This window comes from Solanum verrucosum, unplaced genomic scaffold, assembly GCF_900185275.1.
Source record: "Solanum verrucosum unplaced genomic scaffold, falcon-dt-bn FXZP01000137.1, whole genome shotgun sequence".
In the NCBI taxonomy this organism is placed as follows: Eukaryota; Viridiplantae; Streptophyta; class Magnoliopsida; order Solanales; family Solanaceae; genus Solanum; species Solanum verrucosum.
The window spans coordinates 965,688-986,712 of record NW_026020405.1 but is presented as its reverse complement, the minus strand read 5'-3'; the positions used below and the strand labels follow the sequence as shown (position 1 = coordinate 986,712).

The 21,025-nt window shown below is 33.5% G+C and overlaps 4 protein-coding genes across 4 annotated transcripts; 2 read left to right on the top strand and 2 right to left on the bottom strand.

Annotated features, from left to right (window-relative positions):
* Positions 1-788: 788 nt before the first annotated feature.
* On the bottom strand, positions 789-2,916 carry LOC125840308 (uncharacterized). Its single transcript, XM_049519270.1, has 3 exons — positions 2,299-2,916; positions 970-1,623; positions 789-869 (listed from the first exon to the last, which is right to left on the bottom strand). Exons 1-3 carry the CDS (start codon positions 2,914-2,916, stop codon positions 789-791), a joined length of 1,353 nt encoding a protein of 450 aa, XP_049375227.1.
* A 1,692-nt stretch (positions 2,917-4,608) lies between these two features.
* Positions 4,609-6,611, bottom strand: LOC125840307 (uncharacterized). Its single transcript, XM_049519269.1, has 3 exons — positions 5,991-6,611; positions 4,974-5,624; positions 4,609-4,887 (listed from the first exon to the last, which is right to left on the bottom strand). The coding sequence occupies exons 1-3, from the start codon at positions 6,609-6,611 to the stop codon at positions 4,789-4,791; spliced, it is 1,371 nt and encodes a 456-aa protein (XP_049375226.1). The 3' UTR covers positions 4,609-4,788.
* A 927-nt stretch (positions 6,612-7,538) lies between these two features.
* On the top strand, positions 7,539-12,420 carry LOC125840306 (uncharacterized). Its single transcript, XM_049519268.1, has 7 exons — positions 7,539-7,610; positions 8,627-8,903; positions 9,743-9,809; positions 10,132-10,463; positions 10,661-10,802; positions 11,038-11,163; positions 11,912-12,420. The coding sequence occupies exons 1-7, from the start codon at positions 7,539-7,541 to the stop codon at positions 12,294-12,296; spliced, it is 1,401 nt and encodes a 466-aa protein (XP_049375225.1). The 3' UTR covers positions 12,297-12,420.
* A 2,267-nt stretch (positions 12,421-14,687) lies between these two features.
* On the top strand, positions 14,688-15,968 carry LOC125840405 (arogenate dehydrogenase 2, chloroplastic-like). The gene has a single exon (XM_049519384.1). It carries the CDS (start codon positions 14,706-14,708, stop codon positions 15,915-15,917), a length of 1,212 nt encoding a protein of 403 aa, XP_049375341.1. The 5' UTR covers positions 14,688-14,705; the 3' UTR covers positions 15,918-15,968.
* The last annotated feature ends 5,057 nt before the right edge of the window (positions 15,969-21,025 follow it).

Genomic DNA, 21,025 nt, shown 5'->3' with positions numbered 1-21,025 from the left:
TAAGGATAAAAATAAAATATTAATTATATTTTACTTTTTTCAAAAAAAAAAATAGATTATTTATTTTTAGTAAGAAGGATTAGTAAAATGAATATGTCCCTACAGTTGTAATTGAAAACAGTGTAGTTAATAAGACATATAGTGACATTAAAGTAAGGCATTTCTTAATGAAGAAGGAGAGGTTAAGAATAAAATTAAAGGGCCAAAAGACAAAAGAGAAAGGTAAAGTATTTTCCTAAACACCTTTATTTACTTTAATGTCCACCCAAAGTAATTATTATTGGAAGTGTTAATTCTCCTTTTTGAGTTTGAAACTATAGAAGAAAATGACAAATAATATGTGATCGTTTTAGATTCAAACCACATGTCATGATCTGATTCGTCCTTTTCGCCAATGATTTTTCCCCATACCCCAACAGTTTTTGTTCCAAAGTCATAATCTTTAGGTTGTTACTTGTTAGAAAGAAAACTCATTCCTACTTCATCAAATATAATATTTGCATCACAATAAATAACTTTATAAGATCACTCAAGTTGCTAGCTTTACTAGCTAATTTCACCTCATTTAACTAAAAAATCTGAATGAACTAGCAGGGCAATAAAAACATGTCCAGAAGGCAATACAAACGGAATTTATCATAAATTGACTAGTTTTATACGCGCTGTTAGCTTATAACCACAGCCATTTTACATGATCAGGACTCACAACCAGCAATATAAAAACAAATATTATAACATAGTATTTGGTATAGCCACAAGCCAAAGTTGCTTTTGTAGTTTGTAGTATTTTAGTCTCTCTCTTCTTTCTGTGTATTCACGAAAAAGCTCAAGGCTTCTGTTAAAGCAGATGATGATCTGGTTAAAGCCGCCTGCAGCAAGCACAGATCCTGTCATAGAAATCATGGTGTTATTTTTTTCGTTACAATTTAAAGCAATGCAATTAGTTTTTAGATTGAGTCAAGAAATTACCTCTGCCTTACCAATGGAGATCACTTTCTCTTCAATGTCAAAAAAAGTTACATTTTGGTCTTTGAGAATGCCAAAACTTGATGTAGAACACATAGGTTTGACTTCTAAATTGTTCGAAACGATAAACAAAGAAGGTGACATTGTGAATCTGCCAAATTCACTGCTGCCACCACTTACATCCCTTGGATCTATGAGTTTATGATCTGGAAGTTCCACTAAAATTGGAAGCAACTCATTCTGGCATTTATGTTTTGGTGCAACACCAGGGTTGAGTAATCTGTTTTGGTATGAAGAAAAAGAAAACCATTGTGACTCCAAATCCGCTACACTTCTATACAAGTTGTCTATGCATCCTAGTCCAGAAATCCCGTTTAGAGCTTTGATCACTGATCCAATAGGAAAAGTGAGGAAACTGAACAGAAAATCGACAAATGAATCCTTTGCTTCAGCATACAGTATCTTGTGTCTAGACGTGCTTAATACTAGCTTCAGGTTTATTTTACTGGAGTCTACGGTATGCAAATCAGCAAACACTTGAGAAATTTTTGGCTCAATACTCATGATGTTCATGTTCTCAACTATAGCTTGCTTGTTCATAAACACCTCAGTTAAAGGAGATTTTGAGATCAATGAACAAGTGAGCAGTCTTAATATCTGGACAAAGAAAACGAGGAAAATGCACGTGAGATAACATCAAATAGAGGAAAAGAAAATTCCCAATAGCCATTAGATGTTGCAATTTATTCTTCCCCTTTCTATAACATCAAACTGTTTTCTCATACCTTCTTATTCAAAGATTACCCTTCATCTGAAGGTGCTTTCACCATCATTTGATTCGGATATCTTTTAAATCAAAATTTTGCAATATGCATGCCTGTTTTTTTCAAATCGGTGGTACATATAATAATACAGAAAACACTCATTCTTAAACTGACATACCATGTTTACACATTCTGCTGATCTAACTTTTCCAATTTTATCATTTGCGGCTAGTTGGCTATGTGAATCTTTATTGACTATGTTTCTCCATTAAACTTCATTTTAGTCCACTAACATATAATCTCTGATATAACTATACATACGACTACTAGAATTCATATAAATCCTTTGCTTTCATTGCATCCTATTTTTCTCTAGGTATACATGAATTCAGAGTTGATTTCTATAACTCAACTTAAAAGGAAGGTAAGACGGACAAATCAAAACGGAAGGTATTGTTACTCAGTATTAGTTTAGTGACCATATGAGAAATCAACATCATGGATTCATTACTCTAGATTGCTTATTGAAAATATAGCAATTAATAATAGCAAAAAGCAAGATCCTTACCTCCTCCTTGCCAACTTCCACAAACATCTCCTTTATCTGGTTCATGTGATTGTAGCCAAGATCAGAAAACAATTGCACAAGAGAAATTGGAGAACCAGGTAATACTCTTAAGTCATCACTTATTATAAACTCTATTCCTCCCTTTATAAAAACACCAAAATAATCATTTGTTGGATTTCTAACATCTGAAAATATCTCTTTAGATGTCTTCCCTTCACAACTACATTTAACATTAACTAGCCAGCTCATGTTTGAGCAATTGTCATTAGAGCATTTGAAGTACTTGTTGGAAACAGAATCATCTATCTTCACTTTCAACTTTAAACAATCTTCAATACATGGATTTCTTGGATTTAAAAGTATTGACTTGCAATTTTCTGTGCAAAGATGGTTAACACTAAGATTTTCAACACTTTTGTATAAATTGTTCATACAAGTAGAAATCTTTGGCATTGGCTGGTTGTTGGTTAGTCTGATTATTGTTCCAATTGGAAAAGTGAGGAAACTGAATAATATATCCACAAAATCCTTGTTGGCTTCAGCAGCAATAACTCTTTTGTTCTTTTCATCTATCAAAAGCTTTAGGGGAACTCTGCATTCTTGATCATTAGCAGCCATTTGAATAGTTTGGTTAGTCTTTCTTTCTTTTTGATTGAACAAAATGTTTTAATTTATGAATGGGAGTGAAAGGTTTGTAGGAATATAAAAAGGTGTGTTTCTTATGATACAAGGAAAGAGTTTGATGCTAATTCAGGTTTACTTGGCTTTTCATTTTCATTTAAGAATATTAACTAAAGGTTAATTTGAGTTAATTAAGACTGATGGTGACATCAAAGTAAGGCATTTCTAAAGAAGAAGGAGAGGTTAAGGATAAAAGTTAAAAGAGACAAAAGAGAAAAGAGAAAAGAATCCACTGACTAATTTATTTACTTCAAAGATTAGATATGTCCATTAAAGGTAAAGTATTTATATACTTTAATGTCCACCCAAAGGAATCATTCAAAGTGCCAATTTCTCCCTTCTTTGGTTTGACGTGACTCAATCAACAGTCAACTCTGCGTTACAGTTTTGATGTACGGGGGAAGTGAGGGCAAGTTTTGAGGTTCAACACAAGAAGCTAGGCAAGTGAGTGTAAATACAATAAAAATACTGGCAAAAGTAATACTAGTGTTTGCTAACCAGCCTGAGAAAATCTTAAGTTAGACTTCACGTCTCCGTCTATATGCTTCTTCAACATGTGATTTAGGACCACTGTCAAAGCTGATAATGATGACATTAAAGAGACCTTCAGCAAGCTTAATGCTTCTGACTCGCCAACACTGATCACTTGTTCTTCAACATCATAGAAAAGGGATGGTGCCTTAGAAAATTTCCTGAACTTCTGAGGGTGTTTACTCTTTAGAGGTACAGGTTCCATTGGGTCAAAGAAGTGAACTTCTGCATTTTCAGATTTATGGTAAAGCACAATATGATTCTCAACACTTGCATTACCGTTGCTAGTTGGATACGTATTGAACCATTTTGAATCTAAAGCCTCCACACTTTTGTACAAGTTATCTATGGATCCCAAACCACAACCCCCTTTAGAGCATCTTCAAGAAGTTGAAGAGAAAATCAATGAATTCACTGCCGGCCTCTGCACACAAGACCATGTTTGTAGACTTTCTTACTGTTAGCTTCGCCTCTAATTTCTCTGTGTTAAGACTTGTTCCATTTTCGGGAATGGATGACAAATTTCCAAACTCAGTCATTGGGATGGTGTCAAATCTTGTTTTTTTATTTTATTTTATTCCGCTAGTGTTAGAGTGGGTAAAAATCTCACTTTGGTTGGGGAATGGACTGGTGGTCTCCTTATGGACTTGGGCAAACCTCTTCTCAAGAGAGCTTTTGGGGTTGAGTTAGACCCAGATGCCATATATTTACATGGTATCAGAGTCAGAGTCAGGTCCATCCGTGTTTGGGCTCCCGGTCCACGCTCCAATTGGGTGTTAAGAATAGAACCAGGGGACAAGGGTGTTTATCATTTTGATTAACAGTAAAAATTTGTAAAGAGGGGTTAAAGAAAGGTTGGTTAAGGTAGATCAAACTCATTTCTTTTCGCCTAATAAGAGGACATTATTTGTTCCTCTAGTGTAGTACCAAAGTCATAATCTTTAGGTTGTTATTTGTTAAAAAGAAGGCTCATTCCTACTTCATCAAATATATTTGTAGCATCACAAAAACTTTATAAGATCACTCAAGTTGCCAGCTTTACAGGCTAATTTTACCTCATTTAATTAGGAGATCTGAATAAACTTGCAGTGCAATAAAAAATTGTCCAGAAGGCAATACAAACTGAATTTATAATAAATTGACTAGTTTTATACGGGCTGTTAGCTTACCACAGCTATTTTCCTTTATCCTAGACTCACAACCAGCAATATAAAAACAAATATTAGAACATACTTGGTATAGCCACCAAGCCAAGTTGCTTTTGTAGTTTGTAGCATTTTAGTCTACCTCTTCTCTCTGTGTTTTCAAGAATGAGCTCAAGGCAAGTGTTAAAGCAGATGATGATCCGATTAAAGCCGCCTGTAGCAAGCACTGCGCCTGTCATAGAAATCATGGTGTTATTTTTTTTTTTCGTTACAATTTAAAGTAATGCAATTAGTTTTTAGGTTGAGTCAAGAAATTACCTCTGCCTTACCAAAAGAGATCACTTTCTCTTCAATGTCAAACAAGGGTACATTTAGTTCTTTGAGTAAACCAAAACTTGATGTTGAACACATAGGTTTGACTTCCAAATCATCCGAAACGATAAACAAGGAAGGTGACTTTGTGAATCTGCCAAATTCACTTATGCCACCACTTATGTCCCTTGGATCTATAAGTTTATTATGATCTGGAAGTTCGACAAAAATTGGAAGCAACACATTCTGGCATTTATGTTTTGGTGCAACACCAGGGTTGAGTAATCTGTTTTGGTAAGAAGAAAAAGAAAACCATTGTGACTCCAAATCCGTTACACTTTTATACAAGTTGTCTATGCATCCTAGTCCAGAAATCCCTTTTAGAGTTGTGATTACTGATCCAATAGGAAAAGTGAGGAAACTGAACAGAAAATCGACAAATGAATCCTCTGCTTCAGCATACAGTATCTTGTTTCTAGACTTGCTTAATATTAGCTTCAGGTTTATTTCTATGGAGAATACGTTTCGCGGCTCAGCAAACACTTGAGAAATTCTTGGCTCAGTCATGATGTTATTGTCAACTATAGCTTGCTTGTTTATAAACACCTCAGTTAAGGGAGATTTTGAGATCAATGAACAAATGAGCAGTCTTAATATCTGGACAAAGAAAAACGACGAAAATGAATGTAAGATAACATCAAAAAGTAGAAGAGTGACTTCTCAACACATAACCTGACTTGCAATTTATTTCCTGAATCGAACTCCTCTATAGTTTTTCCCCTTTCTATAACATGAAACTGATTTCTCATACCTTCGTATTCAAAGATTGTCCAAGTACATATAAGCATACCACCAGTTTCACCAATCAATGTGGAACTTTAACCCACTCTAACAAAAACAAAATGAGTACTTACTAGCTCTAGTCGAATGAGCATATGAGAAATCAACACCATGAATTCATTACTCAAGACTACTTATTGAAATAAAGCAATAACAGAAAAAAAAAAAAAAAAAGATCCTTACCTCCTCCTTGCCAACTTCCACAAACATCTCCCTTATGTGATTCATGTGATTGTAGCCAAGATCAGAAAACAACTGCACAAGAGAAATTGGAGAACCAGGCAATACTCTTAAGTCATCACTTATTATAAACTCTATTCCTCCCTTTATAAAAACACCTAAATAATCATTTGTTGGATTTCTAACATCTGAAAATATCTCTTTAGATGTCTTCCCTTCACAACTACATTTAACATTAACTAACCAGCTCTTGTTTGAGCAATTGTCATTAGAGCATTTGAAGTACTTGTTGGAAACAGAATCATCTATCTTCACTTTCAACTTTAAACAATCTTCAATGCATGGATTTCTTGGATTTAAAAGTATTGACTTGCAATTTTCTGTGTAAAGACGGTTAACACTAAGATTTTCAACACTTTTGTATAAATTGTTCATACAAGTAGGAATCTTTGGCATTGACTGGTTGTTGTTGGTTAGTCTGATTATTGTTCCAATTGGAAAAGTGAGGAAACTGAATAATATATCCACAAAATCCTTGTTGGCTTCAGCAGCAATAACTCTTTTGTTCTTGTCATCTATCAAAAGCTTTAGGGGAACTTTAGATTCTTGATCATTAGCAGCCATCTTGAATTTTGGGAGCTAAAAAGTCTTTTTGATTGAACAAAATGTTTTAACTTAGGAATGGAAGTGAAAGGTTTGTAGGAATATAAGAAGGTGTGTTTCTTATGATATAAGGAAAGAGTTTTATGCTTTTCCTTTTCATTTTCATTTATTCGGCCGATTCATTTTACTTGTCATATTTTATTTTGCTCACCCTTAAAAAGAAATATTAAGACAGATGGTGACATCAAAGTAAGGCATTTCTTAAGGAAGAAGGAGAGGTTTAAGGATAAAAGTTAGAGAGACAAAAGAGTAAAGAATTCAATGTCTAATTAGACCATAGAAATATTAGGGAAAAGAGTAGATATATCCATTAAAGGTAAAGTATTTATTTGAGCATGTTATGAGACCATGTTTTATTCTAAGTAAAAGTCTTAATCCGTGATATTTTAAGGCATAAATCATGACTATTGAGAGGCATATCCATTACATATTCACGAAATTCATTGTCTCAAAAGTAATAGTCATTGGAGCAAAGTATCAGGACTTTGTCACAACAATAGTGGAACTTGATTCACTAATTGTGTTCTAATCAATATATTGCGTGTGTAAACACGGTTATACAATATATATTTTTCTTCTCTTCTTTTTCTTTTTCTTATTTTTTGTGATATATATTATTATACAAGTTTATACAAAGTTATACATCATTAGTATACATGTACTACACATGTGAAGTTTTTAAACTATTTTTAGGTGCTTTTCTTGAACAATTTATATGTAAATCGCGGTGAAGAAGATCACAAATTCCTAATTAATGACAAAAAAAAAAAAATTCTCTTATTAGAAATGGACTATTGTGTTTAGGCTAAAAATCTACAATGTAAATTTTGAGTTGTAATTTTACAATATAGATCAAGTCTAAATTGACATTTACAAAGTCTTCTACATATGAAATTGGCTGAATCCCCACAGCCTTGTGCCAGCAATGCTCTAGACCCCACCACCCACAGCAAATGGCGTGTGAGAGGATAAATCTCCTACATATCTTACAGTATGACTATTTACTTTCTTCATCATTAAGGCACAAATTGGTTATATATCATGTGGATAGTGGGGTTATGTTAAAATCCACTGTTTGAACTGTGATCTGTCTTAAATTTGTTAGGAGCAATGGACCAGCCAATGTTGATAAGTTAGTCATTTTTTCCAATCATTATTAAAGCTTGAATCTTTTATGTCAGTTTTTATACCCTTTTCTTGATTTAACAATTTTCCAATTTTATGAAGCTAAATTGCTTAAAGATTGAATCTTTACTGTTGATTTGTATACCCTTTTGTTGCTTTTACCATTATGCATAGCCTAGTTGCTTAAAGCTTGAACCTTTTCTGTCAATTTTTATGCCCCTTTTCTTGGTCTGCCCTTTTTACATATGTTGTATTCTGAAGCTTGAATCTTTTTATGAATTTTTTATACCCTTTAATTGCATTTCCCATTTTTGCACAGAATCATTTGCTTAAAGCTTGAATCTTTCTCTAAATATCTTAATACTTTTTTATTACTAGTCCAATTTTGTATAAATGGTTCGAGATGTAGAAATAGCATCTTGTGTAGAAATATAGGGTACGGCTGCATATAGAGCCTTGTAGTCTGGCCTTTCCTGGATCCTGCACATCGTGGGAGCTTTAGTGCATCGTGCTGCCTTTTTTCATTGCTTGAAACTTGAATCTTTTCTGTGAGTTCTTTAACCCTCTTCTTGTTTTTCCCTTTATCTTTTCTCTAAAAACCATGTACCCTTTTATTACTAGTTCAATTTTGCCCAAATGGTTCAAGCCGTAGAAATAGCCTCTTGCAGAACTAATACTGTGTATAGACCCTTGTGCTCTGGCTCTTTCTGGAACCCACATGCTTTAGTGCACAGGGCTGCCTTTTTTCATTGCTTAAAGATTGAACTTTTCTGTTTAACCCACTTCTTGCTTTGCCCTTTTTGCATACCTTAATTGCTTTTAGTGGGAATCTTTTTTTCAATTCTTTCTAGCTTTTTACCTTTTTGCATAGCTTAATTTTGTGTTCATGTGACTTCCAAAAAGCAGGGGAAGTAGCTAGTGAAACAGGTCAAAGAGGGAGTGAGAAATGGGGTTCTTATGAGTATGTGGGAAGGGCCGGCTCTGTGATACCCACGACTTCCTTAGCTGGATCAGAAGTCAGCGTTGATGAGATTCGGTCTGCTGCTTCTATGTCAGTTCCTTACTCTCCTTCTCTCCATGCCCCCTTGATCAGCTCTCCTCAATCCCAATCCCAGCCACAGTTTTATGGTAAGTTCCCAACTAACTCATCAATTCATACCGGCTTATTCTATGTTGAGTTCTATATACTACATCCATTTTATATCATATGGTAGTGTTTGACTGTACACAATTTTTTTAATAAAGAAAGAGAACTTTTGACATATGGAAAGTACTCTTAGGGCTAGTAGTAGAGCAGTATGCCATTAAGGTTGAAAGAAGAAGTTTAAAATTAAAGAATTTCCATATATAGAAAGGTGTTGTTCTTTTTGGAACACAATTAGATGGAATACGTAACATATAAAATGAAATAGATGGAGTAACTCTTTTATTTTGCTGAGCAAAAACGGTCCTTAGCCGTTGCTTTTAGCTTGGCGCTATTACAATTTTACTTGATTTATCATAATGTACAACACTCTTAAATTGTTTTCTAGCTTAGGGACTTTTCGATTGATTAAACATACCCAACTTATTTGGGATTGAGGCATAGTTGTTGTTGTTTGTACAAACCCATACCCATATGGTGCTTCCTTATTCATGGTTGCCTGTTGGTTAGTAGTTAATACCAGAAATGTCTGGCCTTGTGATTTGCATTAAGTTTCACCGCCATGGTTCTTGTGAATTTTCTGCATACACTAAAGCTATCTGTTTAAATTTTTATCTGATTTTGGCTGATGATAGGATGTTGATACCTTTTACTTGCCTTTTATTTTTCATTGGTAAAGCTCATAACTGTGATTAGATCACTTGCATGGCGCAAGTGGTTTCTTTGCTCTAGAGTATGCATATGACTCCCCTGCAGTATTGTCACTATGTCTTATTTGTAACATCGTGTTTTAGAAAATAAATGATATTATCTTTTGTTGCAGAGCAAGGGATTGTTTATCAGGGTGGGTACTACGGAGATGCAAGTGGAACTACTGGTGATCTACGGAGGTAATTGCACCGCATTCTTCTTAGCACTGGTCTTTCTTGGGTTACATAGGCTATATTGAGCTTTTGAACTTATTACCCATTAATGGCTGCACTAATTTCCTCTTCTGCTGACGTCAGGACATCAATTGATGTTCTTAAACAAGTAACGAGAAATACAAGGAATTATAATATTTGAGTTAAAATATAAAGATGATTTCCAATATGTTTCTTGATAGTTACTGGAGTTTTATGCATGTGTGTTCATATTTTATTCTTTTTTGTCTCCTTGATTTTTCTTTATGGTTTTTGCAACAGCATCTTGATTAACTGAATTTTTCGGCAGGCAAGTGCTAGACGAGGTAGAAGTACGAGAGTTGCTTATAGATCATGTTGGCCATCGCTGCTGTTGGGGAAGTCGTCCAGCGCAGACCTGGAAGATTCATGCAATTGAAGACTGCAATGTCTATGTGGGAACTCTGGAAACTTTCACGGAAGAGAGAGATACAGTTGTAGAGAAGGAGCTGTACTCTGGTGGCAGCATTGAAGGAAAGGACAAGGGGCCTGAAACAGGAATATGGGAGCTGGATTTAAGGTCTGAGTTTCCTGTATTATTTGTACCTTACAAGGAATCGAGACTGAGAATTCCTCATTCAGAAACTATTGAGAAATGTTCAGGTAATAGACATGGTTCGTGGGATAGTCATTTTGCATTTGTTAATAGAATAACAAAATAATCACTTAAAAGAAGTATATAATAAAATGTACTTGATTCTTTCAGGTCACCCTCTATTTCTTGTGTTTCTATTGTACTGTCTATCTAATCTTTAACATTTTTCCTTCCGTGATTTTTGCTTATGTTATTTGCTTCACAGGTTGTGATGGTCGAGGCAATACAGTTTGTCCTACTTGCAATGCAGATCAAGATTCAGGGTTCTACAAGGAGGGTCAAATGACTCAGTGTACGACTTGCTATGGAAGGGGTCTGATTGCTCATAAGGATGGATCTGATACAATGTGAGCTTTTGACTGAGAGTTAACTGTTGCACAAGTTTTTGGCGTTTTATGATCTAGTTTATTCTTTTTGGCTTGATTAAATATAGATGAAACTCTTATACTATTTCACATCTAAAATTTCCTTCTCTTTCATGGTTTCTGTTGGTAGCATTTCTGGTAACAAATGCAAATCCTTGTGGTGTCCGACTGTTGTAAGCGATTTACTGAAAGCATCTTTTTTTTTCCTCTTTTGCAGATGCCTGAATTGTAAAGGTAATGGAAAACTTCCTTGTGCGACTTGTGAATCTCGTGGCCTCATCAAATGTCAAACATGCCAAGGTGGTGGTTCTCTTTTGACACGGAAAGTAGCTGTTGTTAGATGGTAATTCATCTTTACTTTTGACTTATATTACTCAAATCTTAACTGAAAATTAAAATCAAGGAAATCATGATGCTGTCAACTGACGTCTTACTCGTACAAATTACCTAGTCTTTTGATATTAACAAATCCTGTGTAAATAAGCTAATTTGGCTGTCTTAGGCAGAAATACACCAATCAATCAGTGCAAACTACTGAAACATTTAAGAGAAGTTTCGTGGTTTTGGGTCGTGATTAATTAGGAATTCTGTATTTCTTGTGTTGGCCTCGTTCATACCCTACTTCTTGTCTAGAGAAAATAAAAACAATTGCCGGGCACAATACCCACATGAACTGATACCCATTGCAATTAGAATACAGACCCCAAATGTAATCCTTTTGTGGTATCATAATAGACCAGTCCAGAACTGCTATCTGTAAACTACTTGTCTAGTTTGACGTAACTGTATGCCATGAAACATGAATGACAGACTTCGGTCATCCTTATAACAAACAGTATCTCATCCATATGATTTGAGGTATCGTGTAGTATTTTTGGTGTTTATGCAGAGCGATGGATTATATAAGACGTAAATGTACTCTTTGTCCATCTAGTTTTTACCAACATGGCCGAAGTATACACTACCTATACACTTTGGTTAAAGTATACACTATCTTTACACTCTGGGCATATTTTGTAAACTAGATGACCCCAAGGAATTGGGCTATAATTTCCCCTTAGTATAATGTGCAAATTGACTTATTTTCTTAGGAGGACACGTTCAACCCGGAAAGTAAATGCTACAAGCGGAGCAGCTTCTGTTCCAGACGATGTGTTTCACAGAGCAAAGGGAGTTCAGTTGTGCAATAACCAAGCTTACCAGTGCACACCAGCCTACTTTGCTGATTCATATTTCCTTAACAAGTTTTCTTCTGAAGTAATTGCAGAGAGACCTTCTATACCTACTACTGCAAGGATGATATGCGAGCGCCACACTATCTCAGTTGTCCCGGTGACTCGCGTGACCATGACTGATCGTAACCGCTCCTTCAGCTTCTATATTATTGGAAATGACAGAGAGGTTTATATGAAAGACTACTATCCTTCTAGGTTTTGTTGGGGCCTTTGCCCTTGCCTGGAATGGTTGAAGTTATAATTCAAAAACTGGATTTGTTGTTGTCATCATTGGTCTGAGTTTGTCCCAAGTGTTCAAGGGGAGAACATGTTGGTTTTTGTGTAGAATAATATGCTCTATGCTTTGCACTATTCCCAAAAAAGTTGTTTTCCTATTAATAAGGAAATCTTAGTAGCTCATTTCGTTTGGTTGGCTATTAGCTTTCATCCCGTTGGTGATCATTGGTCAATTGACTACTTGAACTTTCATCTCATTGCTTAAGGTCCAATATTTCACCTTGTAATCCTCTTTCCTATTACCCTTTGTAGCTATCCTATTTTATTTTATCTTTTATAATGTCATAATTCTTTTCAATTTTTCTTAATGGAGCAAGTATTGAACCCCATGTGCTGGAAGCGTCTACAAATATTATATCTTTACAATAATCAACATTTGTTTTATTATATAATCAACATGTTGATAACGAGCTTATAGCTAATACAACTAACTAATAAGATCTGTAAAGCCACGTTGTTGTTGAACTTTTATGGAATTAGTTGTTAGTTATTTGATTTATAAAAAAAATCTTGACAGGTTTATTTGTATTAATAAATTAATTTAATATGTACAAATATATATATTCAAATTCAACTATTATAACTTAAAATCATTATTATAATATTCAGAATTCAAATAATTGATAATTTAACTTCCTCTCTCTGTTATAAGATCATATTCACTATTTTAGTTAGACGTTGGACCAACTGATTCTATCAACTGCAATTTCATTTCATCGGATTCAAAGAACCTTTTAGAAGTTAAATCCTTTTATACGAGGATTGTGATGGAGTGACAAGTGTTATTTTATTCTTAACGAGAGGTCTCGGGTTCTAGACCTCCTGGATATGTAGTCACCTTTGTTAGGGAGCACTTTACTCCCCAATGTGAGACTTTGCGGCACAAATTCAAAATTAGTAGGGCTTCAATGTGGGTACATATTACCGGATGAAAAATAAAAATAAATCTCTTCAAAAAAGAATTTCCTCCCAAAGGAGAAAAAATTACGACAATAGTATATTATGTGTAATTTTTATAAGTGAGGTCTGGGAAGGTGGTGTGTACGCAACCTTATTCCTATCTTTTGAAGGTAAATATGTTATCTTCGATAGACCTTTACAGAAAAAGAGTGGAAAGGAAACTTAGTAGTGAAGCAGTTATAGTAAAACAAAATTGAGAAGAGAACAATAACAACAACACCAAATATTATGATAACTAAAGCAAAGAAAATAACATATTATTAAAAATGAAGAATAAGACAATAGAAGATTAATAAAAGAGAAACTAGACAAAACACAACTACCTACTAACCTTCTGCTCTAATCTTCAACCTCCATATCCATCTATCTAAAGTCACGTCCTCGACAAACTACAAATATATCATGTCCTATTGATCACTTTTTTTTCAATATTTCTTCAGTCTACCTCACCTCCGAAAAAAGAATTACATTACCTACACATGTTATCAAATCACAAAGCTACCAAACTTGGTCACAACTCACATGTTACTTAATAAAAACATGAAATGGTGCACTAATTATACAAGCCACACATAAATTAAATATGTGACTATTCATAGGTTTTGGAACTTGCTAGGAATATCACACGAAAGTCACTTGCAAATAATAAAATTAAGCAGCCCTCCAACTTCACGTGTTAATAATACTTCCTCCGTCTAATATGAAACAGGCATCTTACTAAAAAAATATATGTTCATATTATTTGATTTACTAAATCAAAAATTAATATATATTTTTCATTTTATCCCTATAATTAATATGGCCTTTAAAAGTTAAAACAAATTTTGAAGATCCGAAATTTCTTTTTTCAAGAGGCTACTTAATATGAACAAAGAACAATATAGTAAAGCTGATCGATTTATTGATAAATTTTTAATTATCATATAAAATTAAAAAAATGATCATCTAATATAAGACGAAGTAACTAATATTCTTTTTGCTACACCTAAACTTACAAAGCAAACAAAATCATTGAAACTCTACAGCCTTAGGTTGACTGTTGACCGAGATTTGCAAAGTCAAGAAAGTCATCATCAAAATAAATATATAATTCAATTCAAGACAAATTATCTTACAAATACCTTGAACATAGTTCCAATATTTATTCTTTTAAATATAAATATTCACTTTTGTTGAATAGTTATTACTTACATTCACTATTTTTTTATTTAGTTTGTTTTATCACCTTTCTCTCCACCTTATGTAAGCAATTAACAAATATCCCTATATATACCCTTAAGCTATTCATCTTACTTCTTGCATTACACCAATTTTCTCTCTTTCTTTCTTTGTGTCTTAGTCTAAAATTATTTCTTTTATTCTCTCTTATTTAGGAAAAAAATAAGAGAAAGAAAAATAAATTTCACATCAAACCATGTTTTCCCTTTCATCTATACAATCTAACAATATTCAATCTCAATCATCTTCATCGCTACTCTTCAATCATCATCACCAGCACCATAACCATGGTTTTCATCATTCAACTATTTCAACTCGATCGTCACCTCGATTTCACCACCGCCTACTCTTCCCTCTTCGTGCCCAAAATAGCGACTTAACTACGTTCACCGACAATAACAACTATATCTCAGTTCCAGGTCTTGATGACAATTTAACCAGACTTGACAAATTTTCAAAATCATTGAGTCTTTCGAATATCGAAGAAAATACATCATTAAATCCCCTCTTATGTTCCAATGACAAACTCAAAATAGCTATCATAGGCTTTGGAAACTTTGGACAATTTATTGCCAAATCCTTCATTAAACAAGGCCATATTGTATTAGCTCATTCACGTACTGATTATTCCATCATAGCACAATCCCTTGATGTCCACTTCTTTCAAGATCCTAATGACTTATGTGAACAACATCCTGACATTATATTATTTTGCACATCCATTAATTCACTAGAAAAAGTCATTCATTCCCTTCCCATCCAAAAGCTTAAACGTAACACACTTTTCGTAGACGTATTATCAGTCAAAGAATTCCCAAGAAACATTTTCCTTCAATCACTACCTCAAGAATTTGACATTTTGTGTACTCATCCTATGTTTGGTCCAACAAGTGGTAAAGACAATTGGAAAGGACTACCATTTATGTATGACAAAGTTAGAATTGGTCAAGAAGAGTCAAGAATTAAAAGAGTCAACAATTTTATCAACATTTTTGTAAAAGAAGGTTGTAAAATGGTTGAAATGAGTTGTAGTGAACATGACAAGCATGCTGCTGGCTCACAATTTATTACACATACTATAGGAAGAATGTTACAAAAACTTGGGACACAAACAACTCCTATAAACACAAAAGGATATGAAAGTTTGTTGAATTTGATGGAAAATACAACAAGTGATAGTTTTGATTTATATTGTGGTTTGTTTATGTATAACAATAATTCAATGGAGGTGTTAGAGAGATTAGATGCAGCATTGGATAGTTTGAAAAGGGAATTATTTGGACAAGTACTTGAAAAGTTGGAGAAAAGAGTGGAAAAGGGAAGTAGGTTAGCTTTACCTACTCCTAATTTTAGTAAGAAAATTGAAAAATTGCAAGTTGAGAGGAAGGAACTAGAGGCACTTTCTTGATACTAGTTGTTGATTTGTGTAATAATTTATTTTTTTCCAAAAAAACAACAAAGATTTGTAATTTTGTATAATAAGAGTTTACATTCTGTTCAAATGACATAATTTCTTTTTCAGTCTGTTCTGCAAAAGAATTTTATCTCTCTATAATTAGAAATAATTTGATTTTTTAAAAAAAATTACCATTTATAAAATGATTTATAGCAATATATAAACACCTAAAATTTCTTCTAGATCATTTTTTTTTTTAAAACATCGATCTTCGGAGTTTTTTTTTATATTTAATTTTTAATTACTTAATTGTAAATGCAATATCCAGAGGTTGGTATCTTTTTGGCAAAAACTTGCCCCGGGAGGAAACTAAATTTCTTGAAAAATGAGAAAAATGATTTCGCTTATGAAAGTATAGAAAATAAATTGCATAAGTGACATTTCAAGCTTATTGTCTCCTCTCCATCCACCCAATCCCTCCAACCCGCACCTCACCCACCCCTTGCCACCTCTAAACCTCTGCTCTGCATCTCATTCCATCAAGGCCGACTCAACAACATTGGAGGCCTAAAGCAAAACTCGCCCTAATATTTTTTATTTTTTTCATCATATATACTTTTATTTAAAATCTACTTTTCTAGCTATTTTAGATGCGAAGTCATTAGGTACTGTTTTAGAATCAATTTGTTTTAATAATTTCTTTTCAAATGATAATATAGCTAATTCATTCGATCTCTCTTAAGACATTGTTGATCTTAAAGAAGATTTAATCAATTTTAATTTCGAAATAACTTCTTTCTGTTAACATTATTCTATAAGCAATATGTGTATTTGGAAAAGAATCAAGTCTTTTTATTTGATTGAGTATTTTCATTGGATCATTATTTTCTACTTGTATTATTTCTCTTAACACTTTTAATTCAAAAAATAAATCTAAACCATCAATATCAGAATAACTATTACATGTTAAAGAAAGTTCAAGATTAAGACAATATTTTTTAAATTCTCATCATCTAATGATCGCAATATTTTTCCACTAAATAAGAAATCAAAAATATTTTCATATGCTTCAATTGGTTCAAATCTATGAAGTGAAAAAATAGTTTGATCTACTCTACATATATAAGGCAATCAACTCTAAAAGATTCTTCAAGGAACTTTGTGATTTCGCTATCTATATTTTCATCAAATTATTTCTTACGAAATTCAAGTCTATTTTCATCTCATATGCAATTTCCTTAGTAGAAATCATAACACTCATAGTACATATAAAAAAAAATTAAAATAACATATATAAGTAATTGTTTTTTTTAAATGGGTCCCCAAAATATATCGGGCCACAAACAATGGCTTTAGTGGCCTAGCTAGGATTAAGAGTGCCCTGCATTCCAACTCTATAATATTCATCTAGATAATATATAAATACTCTTGAAATAATATTTTCTTACTTCCTTATCGCACATTAAAAAATAAGTGACTAAGAAAATACTTTCTATATGAAAAATATTTCTCATACCAATCATGAAATAAAAGAAGAGAAAAGAGAATTGAAGTGGATAAATATACTATCTACCAAACTTGGTCACATATGTTACTTAAATGTGAAATTAAAAATTCATAAGTTTTGGAACTTGCTAGGAATATCACATGACAGCCACTTGTAAATAAAAATAACTCAGCAGCCCTGGAATTTGACATAACATCACGTGTTAATAAGCCTTTCTCTATTTTAATATGTTTATTTAATTTTAACTTAATATAAAAATTGAACTTTTGTTCTTAAATTAACTTAAACATAAAATATATCAAAATATTCTTTAATTTTATAATCTTAAACATAAAAAGTTAAAATTTAAAAATTACTAACAGAAAAGATATTTCTTTTTGAATAACTTTTAAAAAAATACAAATTAATTTAGGAAGGAGTAATATTTTTATTTTTTTTGACATACATAAAAGTTTCAAAGCAAACAAAATACATTGTGAACCACCAACCTTAAGTTGAACAAGACTTTGAAGTAAACAAATTGTCTTCATTCAAATAAAGATATAATTTAATTCAAGACAAATATCTTACGAATGCTTTGAATAAACTCAATCGTCTTTGTTACTACTCTTCAACTACCACCTACAAAGGTTTATAATTCAACTATTTCAAATCGATCATCACCTCGACTTTATCATTATCTACTCTTTTATTCACGTGTCAAAGTATGACGATTAAACTACCACCAACAACAGTAATTTTGTTTCAATTTACTTAAAACTTTGATGACAGTCTAATTAGACTTCACAAAGTTTCACACTCAAAAATCGAAGAAAACACATCATTCATCTCCTCTCAAATTCCAACAAGCGCAAAATAGCTATTAACAGCAAGGGCTAATCTAGAATTTTGAAATGTATTTGTCACACCCCAAATCCGGATGTGATGGCACGTGACCATTTCCCACCAGACACGTCAGCCTAACCCAACCACAACGATAGAGAAGTAGAAATACGAGAATAAAAGATAATAAATAAGCGGAAGACTTTAATTAAAATTCAACACTACCCAGAATTTGATTGTCACATGTACAAACCTCTAAATACAGAATTCGAATAAAAATATACAAGTCTCAGAGTATAGTTCTCGAATAGAACAAAACTGAAAGTAAAGATAACTCAAGGGCACGTCTGGAATGAACCACTACCTCTCGAGTATGTCCCGAAGCTCAATCTGCTAAAGAAAATACTAACCCGAATCTGAGAGAGCTGTCAACCTACACAATTGTGTAGAAGCAAGGGTGAGTACCGAAAACCACAGGTACTCGCAAGTAACTCTAAACTAAACAAAACTAGCAACTACAAACAACTCCTTTCAATCCCAACCGAACCACCGAAACTTCAATCTAGCAGCAAACCAACCAACCTATACTAAACAAATTCAATAGCCAGAACCAACAGTATATCCTCATCAACCTCAGATCAACAAATAAGAGCAAGTAGATCAAATTCCACATAAGAAGGGTAAAACGATACAATCCACACATCACAGACAAAGATAAGGCAAATGCGATGTAAAATGCAATAATGATGTCATGTAGTCGTGATGCATGTCTGTCCTACGATACACATCTGTTGACGTAATCAGTCCTCGCTGAATACTCAAATCAGAACCCATGGGGGCCACACATGGACCATGTATCACCGCCGGAACCAGATCCCATCGGCATCCAAATCGCTAGCCGGAGCTAGTCTCAACTGTGTCTCATATCCATCCATCTTCATATCAGTGTCTCAGAATTCATGCAACAGATAGTTCACACATGGGATGAATAATGAATATGCACATGTCATCAATCACAATCATATCACGATCACATCATAGTATTACACATCATCTGTCTCAATCACAACCATATCACGACCACATCATAGTATTACATATCATCTGTCTCAATCACAACCATATCATGGCCACATCATAGTATTACACATCACCTGTCTCAATCACAACCATATCACGACCACATCATAGTATTACACATGATCTGTCTCAACATCAATGTCTATATCAATCATAGCCTACTCATGCTCTTCTATCCCCTCAATATCAGATATCACATGACTTATTCAACAAATTCAAGTCACATATAACACATTTAGCTCGTTTATTCCCCATCTTTCATTTACAACAATTTGAATCAACAAATAAAACTCATCCTCAATCCCCATTACTCCCCAACACAATTAGGAAAGTAGTCATACGTAGTCTAAGAGTTTACAAAGTTTGGAAGCCACTTGCCTTAAAACGAACTCCAAAAGTTACTTGACTTGAGCCTTTCCTTTCCGAGTATAATCCAGATCACGATAATCTATTCAAACAATTATTCACAATCACAATTCGAGTCCAATGACACCAAAATCAAGAAATTTAGGGAAAAAGGGCAAAACGGTCTAAAAGTCTCATATCGGAAAACGATACCCAAATCTGGAAATTTTTTATGTAAAATGATCCTTAAAGTATTTGGAAGCTAATGGTGAAAACCAATTTGAAAACGGAGTTGAAATCAATTCACAAACTCAATTTGAAGGAAAATCCACGTTCTTGAAGAAGCCTAAAATATTCGGATCTGAAACCCCGACTCGAAAATGAAATATCTCTTGAAAAACATCTTACCCATGCTTAGATAAGTTCAAATATGAAATTTCATCAAAAACGGAGTTAAGAACGACCTTGAAATTCTCAATTTATAAAAATTTAACTTTACCGGAAAAGTTCAAATTGTACGCGATTAATATGATGAAAATAATCGATGAATCAATAATTTTATGTTAAAATTAGTTTACCCATAACATAAGGATCGTAAATATACCTTTTTCATCAAAAAGGGAGTCCAAATCGATAAAACCCCAATTTCTCCCAAGAGATTTACGGATAGGGAAAAAAATCAGATAAAGAAATTATGAGAAAATGTCGAATTGAAGATTGAATACTAACCCTCATATTAATTCAAGAAGAAACCCGTAAGAATCACTCCATTCCGATCTCTAGAACTCCCGATATGCTCAAAATATCAAATGAACACAGTCTGAGATTTTTATAACAGTACATGGCTGTTATGCACCAGAAAAACAGCAGTTAATCTTTCACTAAAAAGGCCGTAATTTCCTCATACGATAGTGAAATGACCCGATTCTTTTTTGTAAATGTCTTAAATAATGATACGGACCTGCTCGTTCAATCGGAGCTCAATTTCATGCTCGTTTGCCCAGTCAAATATCATTTCTACTCAGTAAACAATTATTTCTTATTTGCGATAAAAGTCCAATCTCGGGTTAGCGAAAATGCACCAAAATTTGCAGATAAGCCCTATAATTCATGCTCAAAATTTCAGAACCTTCGGAATAATTTTTCGACCTTTAAAACTAATAATGAACCATTTAGTTGCTACAATTTGCTGAAATAGTGTCAAAGCATCCAAGAAGCTTAAAAGCTCACCCAAAACTCATTTGGCACTTCCCGAACACAAACCAAATATGCTACTAGCTTGAAAATGACATTTCGGACTCAATGAAATCGTCGGAATTTGAATTCGAGGTCTCCTTGACCCGGTATCCGATAAGGCGTCAAGAAA